The sequence below is a fragment of the Vanessa cardui genome, chromosome 17 (assembly GCF_905220365.1).
Source record: "Vanessa cardui chromosome 17, ilVanCard2.1, whole genome shotgun sequence".
NCBI lineage: Eukaryota > Metazoa > Arthropoda > Insecta > Lepidoptera > Nymphalidae > Vanessa > Vanessa cardui.
The window spans coordinates 11,509,464-11,522,608 of record NC_061139.1 but is presented as its reverse complement, the minus strand read 5'-3'; the positions used below and the strand labels follow the sequence as shown (position 1 = coordinate 11,522,608).

General features: G+C 29.8%; 1 protein-coding gene across 1 annotated transcript in view; it reads left to right on the top strand.

The window, feature by feature from the left end:
- Positions 1–1,498: 1,498 nt before the first annotated feature.
- Positions 1,499–13,145, top strand: part of LOC124536892 (sialin) — a 60,012-nt gene continuing 48,365 nt past the window's right edge. Inside the window, exons 1-2 of the mRNA XM_047113543.1 lie at positions 1,499–1,730; positions 4,476–4,532. Of these exons, the coding sequence (XP_046969499.1) occupies positions 4,493–4,532 (40 nt within the window). The 5' untranslated portion in view covers positions 1,499–1,730; positions 4,476–4,492. The remainder of the gene's footprint in view (positions 1,731–4,475; positions 4,533–13,145) is intronic.

Here is a 13,145-nt window from a genome sequence, read left to right as displayed (position 1 = left end):
CTATGAAAATGTTCATATTAATATTAATTAATAAAATAATATAGCTCAAATGTATCAAACATCCATAAAAATATGCTTACTCTGTGGAAAAATGCTTGAGCAGTTTGAGATTCTTCCAAATTGTCTGGAATTGTAAAATTTCAATATTTAATCTGTTGATATGGCAGGTAAGTTAAAGTATGAAGAAATTAGTTTTGATAAAAAATAAAAGTCAAATTACCAGCCAGCATCGCTTCCAATCGGCGCCTGTCAACTCGAAATCTTTCCTGGTATACATCTTCAGCGCTATTCAGTCCAAGTATTACTGCTAATTTCTGTAAGTCTTCTGCTGACGTCACGGAATTGCTCGTTCCACTTTCGGATGCCTATTCGTACATTAGACTTTATTTTATATTTTTATCTAAAACTCTAATAAACTACCTTACTTTTATCTATGTATACACATAACCATGTTGATAATTATTAAAAAATGTATAAGTATTTCAGTACCACGCTATAAATCAAAATGGCGGAACACAATCAGTTTTTATTTAAAAGATTTGAAACAAAAAAATGTATCTATTAATAAGTATGTAAAAAAGAATGTACTCACCTCGCTCATTGTATCTTTATCGGAATTACCTTTAAACTCTGAGAGATGAGTTTTTACTGTTAAGAAATTCGTTGACGCCATTGTGGAAATATATAAATTATAAAATAATGAAATAATTTCAATTTAAAGTCATTAATATTTACAATCGATTAATGAATAAATTAATGCATAATTATTATCAAAATTTAGTAAAACTTTAATAAGTTTATTTTAACCACCTCTACTTATTGATATACCAAGCCCAACTAGCAAGAATAATTATCAAATCTTCATTAGACGTAAAAAATAATTTGTGGAGGGTATTTCGATTTTATTATTTTCCATTTCAGTGTTACGTGCTACTCATGCAATTAATAAAAATAATGTGTGCTTTATAATTAGATTACAATCATTTTAATTTTTAATCAAAATTTTTTGTTTATGTTTCGTAATTAGTCGATAATATTATTTGCCATTATAATGCACATTTACGTTTTGTTTTCACATTGTAATTTCAAACATGGAGGCCTGTCGCGGATTAACCAATGAGACGTCGTCCCGCCACCGGACGTTGGCGTCAAGACGGCGCCAACCAGTAAATTTCTTTGAATTAATTTATAAGAAAGTAGATAAAAAACCAACTGCTATTATTTATAATAATATTATTATAATATTTTCATTTACATATAATTAAAAACAAATAATTGTTAATTTATTACTTATTAGCTGTTAGTGGTTTATTAAAACAAATGATAAATAAAATAAGGAAAAAAATATTTCAAAAATAATCTTATATAAGTATATTTTTATACAATTATTAATAGGACCAATATGTAAAAAAAAAACGGTATGTTGGTGTCCGTATGAATGAAACCATTATTACGAACGGAACGTAATCCATTGAAATGTATTTTTGGCGCTCGCCACATGAGGTCGCATTAGTCGGGTTTCTGCGCTTGCCGGTGTTGGGTGTGTGTAACTCTTGACTCGAGTTCACGTAGCTAATAATTTTAAATATTTTATTTATTAATTAAAAAGTGTAGCTTTATACGTCTAGATTAATTTAGAAGCAAGTTTAAGCTTCTTAGTGTGTTTTGATTGTTTTGAATTTTGTATGTTTAGTGAGTTTTAAGTTAAGTGATTTTTAAATAAATCAACGGTGAGTAATAGACTCAAAAGTTATTTAAGACTTATGGCTGTATTATTGTTATGGCTATTAATTATGTTGAAAATATTTTAGATATTTGAAATTCCTGTCGGTACATACATTAATAAAGTATTAATGTAAGAAATTACCTTCTACTTTATTATTTTATATTTATCATTTTGAGATTAAATTTATGGGAAAGAAAACGAAACTCTTAATTCTTATTAAATTCATGTATTTTTTTAAATGCTTTGATCTTATTTTTAGATTTCGGTTTATATGTATAAAGTTCAATTTGGCGTGTCGAAGTAAATTTAAGGGTGTGCATAGTTGCATACCCCCATTTAATAATAATACCGTATAAATAAAAAATGTTAACGTGCATTAGATCGATGGTAAATAATGTGTATGAAATAAAATCAGATCTATTTATTAATATTTTTGGTAATATTCATATCAGTAACGTTATTTAATTTTATTTATATATTGTTTATTTTATATTCACTTTAAAATTGGAATAACAAATTAATAAAATGGACATTGGCATTTCGATACTTGAACACGTTAAACATATATAATTACATGTAAATACATACCAAAGCAACAAAGTTACATTTATATTAGCGATATTTACATGTTAACAGTTGACGTATTAACAACCGATCGAAATGTAGTATACATTTTAATAAGGATTTAAAGAAAGTACCTACTTATATAAAGTTGTAATTCTTTATGAGTTTCTATTCATTTCACCCGCATCTAACCAAGCGTCTGATATATTTAAATACATAAATCATTATGTATTTATCCACATATTTTTTAGAAGTATAGGCGTAGATCATTGACAAAAATTTAGCTATATTACTAGAAAAAAAAGTATGTATAAGTTGTAAATTTTGACATTGCGAGATTGTATCAAAATTTCGAAAATTCCTTATGTTAGGTTGCTTGGATGAAAATGTTACACATATATTCCTACCTAATTTTTTAAAGTAAGAATTAAATATTCAGTGAAACAATTAATACTAAACGAAATAGATCATTTTATCATTCTCACGTTCAATAACATAAAATATATTAACCGGTAGTCTTTAACATTATATGTATTAAGAATAACTGTTAATAAATTCAGAAACTTACAGGAACTTGTCAAATGACGTTTGATTAACATAAGATTAACATAACAATTGTTGCTGGGACATTGTTCTGTGTTATTCCTACGCAGGTAAAATGCAAAATGGCGGATTGATTGATTTGTTTCTTCGTAAACTTGTGTTTTAACGACCTATGTGTTACTCATGCCTTACAATGAGCGCGTTAAAAACATGTGACAGACGTATAATAAAAGTTAGGTTGAAAAGTTAACTGTATACAGATTAAAAAAAGAAATCGTAGTGTTCGAATTAACATTATTTACCTTTTTTATTTAGAATTGTTTTATGTTAAAATGTGATCATTTGTCGTTCAGTTCTCTAAATTAAATTGAAAATAAATTTAAATTATAAAGTCAATAGTATTATACTTACATACTTACTAAATAAATTAAAATATAGACGAAAATAATATTGCAAATGTACTTCACTTACTTCAAAACCAAAAGCTGACTCTGAAACAACCTTGCACTTGAATTTTCCTAATCAATAAACCTTGGACAAGCTCACAAAACAAAACTACTGACGAGCCTACATATATATTGACGTATCATTTAACCTTGAGCTTACCAAAATAGATTGGCGAGTGCGAATATTTTTTAGATCACGTTCAGCTATAACTTTCTTTCAAATAGTTTCGAATCATTAATTCTCCGTGCATTGTAGTCTGTAGGTTATATTTTTTGTATCGGCAATTAGGTACTGGGGCATAAAAAAATTAAACTAGGTTAGGTATCTAAAATAAAATCCCCATCCAGACAAAATTCGATTTTTAAATTTTATAAAGTTTTTAGTTCTAAAACATTGATATAATTATTGAGTAAATACTCTTATCTAGTCCGCTAGTGTCAATAAAATATAATTATCCGATTTTAATCAATTTGCTTAAAATGGAACGCAAAGACATGCCCCGTTATTGGCGCCAAAAGAAGTTGTATGTTTAACGGTGCTCGAATCGATGTGAACACGGAATTAAAATACTTGATATGAGCACCTAATTTGTAAAATGCAACAATTAATATTGTTTTAATAGATTTCACGTGTTATTAACCAAACCAATAAACGGCCAGAATTTTTTATTAATTTATTTAATTCCATCCAATTGAAACAATTTCAGTTTTGATTTCTAAATTTGAATTAATGTTGTTGCTAATACAAACAGAAATAAGTATTCGATATTTATTTATTGATGAATGAATAATTTTGAACTAATTACATTATTACCATTACGTTTAATGTGGTTACGTTTAAAAATATAATGCACAAGGTATTCTAGGGTTGCAAGATTTAAAAAAAGTAATAAAAAAATATAGTATAAAAATAAAGTTCTCGCAAGCGTTTTAATAAAATACTGCATCTACTATATACTATTCTTGGCTCATGGCTGGTAATGGAGGTCTATTAAATAAAGCGATTAATTTATCAAATCTACTTTCTCGGCGCTCTGAGACATTTAGCTACTTAATCGACTAAAATCGACTAATATGGATAAATTCATGCACATACTTCTACTACATATTATACCATAATTCTATCAAAAAATGCTAACACCGTAGAAACTAGAAATATTGTTATCCGATGAATAATTAAAGTTTTTTTTTTCCAGTCAAGTTCATTCCAATCATGGCCAAGACCGAGAAGTCCTTTCCAAGAAACTTTACAGGTAAGAAAAAAAAAGTTTTATTTTATTCTTTAAATATTTTCCTCCGGTTCAAACCAGATTTACCTCGACACAAAAGCTGGTATAGAGCGGTTTTTAGGAGTATCGAGCTCATTAATATGTTAAATAAATCTTTGTATAATATACAAGATGTTTTATGACATAATTTATTTTATTTTATTGCTACTTTATATATAACTCCCAAATTTGCGGTACAAATACTCCTAATTTTCGACATGATACTTAATACGATTTTGTAATTTTTTTTGGGTTAAAAATATGTTGTCATGCTCAGAAATTTCTAAGAGACTTGTCTGTGATAATTCGCGGTGTCTTATTATTATTAGCTATATATTCTCAAAAATTTGTAGTTAAATGTACAATGTAAAGCTGTGTCGAATTTACAAGTTTCATATTTTAGGACTGTAGGTATTATTAGATCAGTGTAGTAAACTAAGAGCTATATGCACCGTAGTATGTATTTTTTAATTAAAACAACGAGAGACTGATTATTTAAGACAGGTATATATTTAAGTACAAAGTCTTTGTCTAATGTGCATAAATAAAAAAAAAGAAGTTGTTTATGACTTTGACCGTTGACATCGAAAATGTATAATACCTGTAGTTTGTTGCAAACTTTGCAAAAAATCTATGTGATGCACAAAAAAGAAACCGTATTTCTATATTTTTTGTCCGTATGCTCAATAAATAAAAGAAAATTGTCACGTTAGCAACAGCATTGAAAATATAAAATGCACATTTCAATAACAAAAATTTGATACAGGAAAATGCGATTATTTTGAGATGAATCATGGAAATTATTATGAGAACGCAGTTGGTCGTGAAAGGTCAGATAATGTGTTACTTTATAAATACAATTTATGTTTATGTTAAAACTTCGAGAATATCCTGCAACTATGATGACGTTTACTCGGCAAATAACGGCATTTAAAAAAAGAACTAGAAAAAAAAGATAATAATAATAGTATAACATAAAAATTGCAATAAATTCCAATTACCAGATAAGTTATTATTATCAGTCACAAATTCTAATAGTAAGTTTTAAATTTAGCGTTTTATCTGGCAACCCAAAATTATTTTTGCAACACCAAGTGTATATAATGAATGCTCGATGATTTCCAACATAATAATAATAATAATGTAGCTATTTATATTTGCACAACTGTTCGCGATGTGGTGTTCACGTTGCGGTCGCGCCCGCTGTGACGTTGGTCCCTTGGCAGACGGCCATTTTGAAAATAAACGCGCCTATCTTACGCGTAATCGCGTTTCCGCTTTTTAAGGCACAGACTGTAGATATTATAAAAGCTTTTATTAATTTAAACTCAAGGAATTTCAAGTGTCTTGAATAAACATAAACATATTTTATTATAGATATAACTTCATTCATCATTACGTAAATTACAAATATGCTTTACGCGTTTCAAAGTCAAAACCAGAATAAGACGTGTCAACGTAATTACACTGTAAATATGTTTGTAAACAAATAAAAACTTGTTGTAGAATGAGCGAAAATGATTCTTTAAATCATGCCAAGGCTGTTCAACTATCTCGAATAGAGCTTGGCATTTCCTGCGATTTTTTTCTTTAAAGATACAAAAGTCTGTACACAATATAAATATTTGCATTGACAAATTTGTTCGTCAATGACGACTTTTTTCATATTCGCGCGCAAAAATAGCAGCGACTGAAAATAGGGTTTACAATAATTGAGATTTAAAAAAAAAATTAAACCTGAGTACGTCAAATTTTCTCCTCAAAAAATGGAGATATTTGCCTAAGAGTGGAACATTTACGTATAAGAAATCAAAATCAATAGCAATCTCAGAAGTGATATTAAATGGCATAGGTAAATATATGAAAGTTAGATGACATTATTAAATAAAATTATACTACCTATGATGAAGCCGTAACTTATTTAACTAAGATTAAAAAAAAAACGAAAAATGTAAAGGAATTATCGCTCGTTAGTTCGTCTAGAGTTTTTTTTTACTTTCTCTTCTGTCATAATTTGCTAACCTCAACTATATGTAGCTGATTGCAAAATAAAAAACTTTTAAGTTACTCATTAAATAAGAAAAAAAGGTTTTAATCTTTCATTCAGATTTCCCATTATATCTCTAATAGATGTTAAGATGAGATTATAATTGCTAACAAAAAAAAATGTTACGGGTACTATTAATCTGCTTCGTCAGATTAATACTTATTTTCATCGAACTTTAAGCTTTGGCCGTATAGATTAAGATAACGTTTGTTTATAAAAAGAAAATACTATTAATATTCAATTTAATTATTATACATAAATATATATTTTTAAATAATGTCTGATTGATATTACTAAATATATTATCACTTTAAAAATAACTATAGAAATATTTAATTCCTGACATCAATCAGCACTACAAACCGCAATAACAAGATCGTAACTAATACTTCTTCATAAAAATTCCAATTCTGTCCGTCAAAATGCAGTAACATATATTTTGTTATAAATAATATCTGAAGAACAAATTAAGGCTAATTAAGTATGAAATGGAGCATCAATTCTAGCAAAGCTTAATCAATACGGATAACATATGTGTCTTAATTCGTAATTGACATCCATTTAGAACAGATTAAAAAAAACATGCAAATAAAATTGAAGGCTGTCTGACACGAATCGGTGAGTGGATCAAATTGCCATCTGTCAAGAATTTGAGATCAGTAAACAAGAACTTAATTTGAGGCTACTCGGTCTTATTATTGGGTTCGTAGCTACTATACAATGTATATATTTTTTGCGTTTACTTCTATGTGAATTGAAATGAGTTTCATTGATTCTATGGTAGATCTTAGTTTCGCAATTGGATGCGAATTTTGCAAACTTCAAAGAGTATTAGTATTATTAGCCGACTAGAACATCGGTAGAATCTATTTTAGCCATAAATTTCGAACCGGTGGGTTACGTTTAGTGAAGTTCTCTTTTACTTCTAATAATGTCAGATGCGACAAAAAACTATTCGCTTAGAACATCAGAATTATTGCTTAATGAGAAAATTCTAGTATTTTGTCTATTCAATGGGCTTGTTAATTTTGATTATGTTTAGGGAATATTTGTTTTAGATTTCATTGAATCAAAAATTATTGAATAAAGAAATGTTTTCTAATATCCCTCGTATGTTTAAGCACTTAGTGTTATATAAAGTATTAAATTAAATGTGTAGATGAATTTAGGTTTCAATAAAATTACTTTAAATTATACTCTGAAGAGTATAAATTCGTCAGTGTTCGGACGTAGAATGCTATTATATCTCTTGACGTGGGCGTAACACCCACGGCGGCATATTTCACGTGGTCCTTTCCAGCGTGCCTGGTTAATGTAAGAGAAAGTATTGTAGAAATCGTCACTGCATATAAACTGGTTGGGCTTCTAGATATCTAATATCATTACCTAGACTCCTGTTCAAAGTTTTCTTTAAATCATCCCTCTTAACACTTATTCGATAACAATTTTCGATAGTTCTGTTGATTTTTTTTAAATCAATATTGTACTACTTGACTATTTTGCCAAACTGTGTTATGTCGCACCTTCAAAATGTCAAATAATTCAAACGAGTTCCATTTGTTAAAGAGTACACTAAACATGTTCAATATACCACATTTTTGAGCCTAACTCATTAAGGGAATTGCAAAATATCACCATAATTTCCAAGAGCGAGTTAAAAATTTTAATCTTTATTTTTGACAACTCTACTTTATAGGTACTAATAAATGATATATTTTTTGGAATGCCTAACTGAAATGAATAACACATAAAACTTATTAACCTTAACCAGAGCATTCAGCGCGTTTCTGCGTAGGTTTTAGAAGAAAAGCTTCGCTTCGCGATTTCTCACTATAAATTTACAGTTTTTAAGCGAAAAGCCTAAATTTCATATTAATTTAAAATATATTTGGAAAGCATATTGTTTTCTTCTAGTTCGCTTATGAATTTGAGATTGAAGCGAACTCAGGTGCAGTTAGGAAGTTTGTACAATTCTTCCAGCTAATGTCCGACACGTACGTGAAGCTGTTAAGCATGTCAACAGCTAGAACCGTTAAGTGTGCACAGCGCATTACTGAGCACGGCCAAAGTGCATGTTAATGAAATAGTAAATTGCACAACCGTGTGAAATGTTTTCACAGAGGGATTATCTATTGGGAAAATCTTTCATTTCCAATTAAATTATTTTTTATTTCTAAGACTAAGAAAATACCAAAGTTTTGTCTCGTAAAACTGTGCCCTGTGTCTGTGTCTTTGTGCCTCTAAACGTGACTGTATATCATTGCTCTAATTTGATAAATGCGTGAGCCAGTGTAATAAGGAATGGTTAACCTTTCTTACAGTGTCGTACTGTGGGCAGTGGTAACTACATACCACCAGATAGGCAATTTAAAAGTCCGCCAAATGATTTTTGAGAAAAAATAACTAGCAGAATCTTCAGGAGGTGGTTTCAAGTATACCTGGGCATTCTTAAATATCAATACTCTATTCGACTTATATAATTAGTGAGCCAGTTTAATCTTAGTTATAATGGTTCTCATCTTAATCCTTCGTCCCAAAATCTATAGTACAGTTTGCTCATCTTGTTTTCTACGATAAATTAAAAAAAAAGTGAAAGTGAATGTGTCGGGTTGCGATTTATGTCAATAATTAAACGATAAGATCAAATTAGCCGGCTGTCATTCACCCTGTCACAAATATTCTTGTCAAACGACCGTTTACACTTGATATTGACCGATTAGATAGCGGGTCACTTGCGGATTACTATGTAGGTCACGTGTTTTGAATATATTATTGAAATACGTTTCGTCGATTTAATTTTAACGTTTGGGTTTTTTTAATCGAGTTGAAAGTTGAGATTTGAATTATATTCATAAAGTCTGTTCCAGACAAGAGGACAAAAGCTAAATTAATAAAATTTGACATCGAAATGACGCGATAGTGTTGGTCGAAAGTTTTGGTGGTAGGGCTTTGTGCAAGCCCGTCTGGGTAAGTACCACCCACTCATCAGATATTCTACCCCTAAACAACAGTACGCGGTATTGTTGTGTTCCGGTTTGAAGAGTGAGTGAGCCAGTGTAACTATAAGGACAAGGGACATAGCATCTTAGTTCTCAAGGTTGGTGGCAGGCATATTGACGATGTAAGGAATAATTAATATTTCTTACAGCGTCATTGTCTATGGGTGATGGTGACCACTTACCATCAAGTAGCCCATATGATCGTCCGCCAACCTACTCCATAAAAAAATCTCTATGACATTTATTATGGATTTGTGAAAATGTATAAAAGTAGAAAAAGAACTGTTCGTACTGTACTATATACAAGAACTATTAGTAAATCTCAAAAAAAGACGTAAATCAAAGATTTGTTTAACTTTATTTCTTCTTCGATTGGAATCGGCCTTTAGATCTTCGCTATCATATTATGCGATTTGTTAATTGACTATTGTTTTTTAGTTTTCACATATAATATATGTAAATGAGATCAAAATATTTCGAGCAAACCTTTGAATTACGATTTTAAAAGATTATATAAAATATGTTAATTTATTTACTATTTTTATTTTGTTGTATTGAATTAATATTGTATTAATCATTCGTTTTTTTTTTCATTCTTTGTTTATATAAGTATTTATATATGTTTATGTTATGTCGACGTAATGAGAAGTAGGTACGTTACAATCAATACATTCAATTAACATATAATGACTTGCATTACATCAATCTATTTATTTATTATTTAACTCTAGAAGGAAATAAGGAAAAATAATTCTATTCTTGAATTATAATTTAAGGAAAACCTTGATTTTTGTGAAAAATTATTGCATTGAACATGTTTTAATTGCGGTCTTTTGGAAAACCATGTTTATTTTATGGATAGACGTTAGTAAAAAAATATATTAATAGTATAGTTCATATGATGTCACGATTTGAAGGTTTAATTAATTCCTATACAATCATTATTTTAAAATAACGTTATTATTATTATTGGCGTTCAAAATTGCCCGTCAGGAAAAAATATGGTGGTAAGCTTTCAAAGCGTTTCGTAGATCACATATTGAAAAACACTTTTTTAAACTATTCTCTATCCTAACAACAATAGAGCTGAGATGGCCCAGTGGTTAGAACGCGTGCATCTTAACCGATGATTGCGGGTTTAATCCCAGGCAAGCACCACTATATATATGTGTTTAATTTGTGTTTATAATTCATCTCATGCTCGGTGGTGCAACCTGCATTGGAACAGCGTGGTGGAATGTGTTCCAAACCCTCTCCTTAATGGAGGAGGAGGCCTTATCTCAGCCGTGGGAAATGTACAGGCTACTTTACTTTTACTTTACTATCCTAACAAAGGCCAAATTACGAATTAACACGATGTCATTGGTCGCAAAGTTGATAGTCATTGGAAAAAATGCATTTTGAACATCGACGAATCTACTATCGGTATTCTGGAAGTAAAATAAAAGTGTGTTTAAATAGTTGTTTACATGAGATTTTATTCAAAAACCATTAGTAGTGAATACATGAACCTAAAGTTTCTATATTTTAATTTTTGCTTTTTGAAATCTTAATAATAAAGCCATTGAAGATATGGCGTTTTGAACGTCAACAAATCTGCCATCGGAACTTTGGAAGTAAAATAAAAGCGGATTCAAAGAATTGATTAGAGAAGAAGAGAGTTTTAAAAAAAGACATATCATTCAAGAAACATTAGTAGTGAATACATAAGTCTAAAGTTTTTATATGTTCAGTTTTCTCCGCATGAAATCTATATTAATGTTATAAATGTTAACTCTGACTGTCTGTCTCTTTCACGAACAAACCGCTGAACCAAATTTGATGAAACTTGGTATGAAGTAAACTTGAACTTCAAGAAAAGGCATAGGCTACTTTTTTGCCTAACACATGACAACCAACGCCATAAAATGCGATCGAAGCCGCGAGCGGCTACTAGTAGACTATAGTATGTGTTAGGTGTGGTTCCGTATTAAATGGTTCAGGATACGTATTACCGATTTCAATATCACATGACCTTTGTTTATTGATCAATACTAAGGAGTTTCTCCTATTACTCTTGATATACATATAATTAAATTTGTCTAAAATGTGGCAACTCTTTGGCGTTGCAAGAATTTGATTGAATATTTAATAAACTTTTTTATTTGGTAATACTGTGAGTAATAGCTAATGTTCGCTGAATATATCTTAATTGTAGTTCGATAATAATGAAGGAATGATGAAAAATATTAAAAAAGTATATAATAGTCATGTAGTTCATTATTATCGCAACCCCGTCCTACTTATATACATAGGAACGATACATAAAATAACGAGACATGTTTCTTAGCAATTAACATCTATTTATATCATTCAATAATTAATTAACAAGAATTAATAACATTAAATGCTTAAATATTTACAAATATGAACTAAAAATAGTTACTGTATAAATCTTGACCGCGTGGAATGGTGGCAAGAATACTAGCAGCATTTCCCCGTTGAATCGCAATTCCGATCCTCTGGGTAAAAAACGAACCAGCCCTCCTGTCACCAGTCGAGGCAATGAGGCGAGGTGTTATATAATGTTTTAATAATTAATAAATTATCGGTTTCAAAATGTCACAAAATTGTTAATATATTCTGTCATATATAACGTTTTAACTTTTTAATGTCTAACGAGCACCAAAACGATTAAAACTCATACCAATAAATTCAAGTGATAACAAAGTGTCTGCAATAGTTATCGATACATATAATTAAGAGGTGTATTTAGCAATTTAATTTGGAAACATATATTATTTCGTTTTCCTCATCGTCCTCAAATATCTTATTATGTAAACGTACGTGTAAATTACACAGGGTTAGCAATTAACAAACATTTAGAATTTAATCGCGAGATATAACACTGCTATCTAAGATACACATATAGTTTGTGGATTTACTTGTTACCGTCTAACGTTGTAGGTACCTTGGATCAACGGTACAATAGTCAATTTATCTAAACGTCAGGGAAATAAAATGAAGTCGCCAACAGAACCTAGTTTAACATCCGGAACTATATTTATCGTGGTAAAGGTTATAGAATAGGAAGTTTCTGTAAATATTAAACCGATTATAGGACTATGATTTTTTATTAGATTATTTTGTCGTTGTTTGTATGATATATGAAAAAAAATCATGGAACGGAATCTTCGATGAATTCCATTTTTGAAACGATTGATTAAGATATACATATTTACTAATCTGACTAAATACTCAAAGCTTCATTGACTTACATACATTACATACATATACATTTGTATTTAACTAATAGGACTGAATTTTGTAAATGTCGAAAATGAGTAACTACTGAGTTTCTTACCGGTTCTTCTCGAAGGAATCTACTTTCGGAACCGGTGGTAGCTTCACTTAATTGTTAAATGACGATTCAAAAGTGCTTGTAAAAGCCTACTTGAAAAATGTTAATTTTGGTTTTGATTTTGCACGGGACGGCTTGTTTCTCTAAACCATTTAAGCGCAAACGCGTCCTCGGGTCCCAGGTTACCATGGGGAGCCCTGAGCAGACAGCTT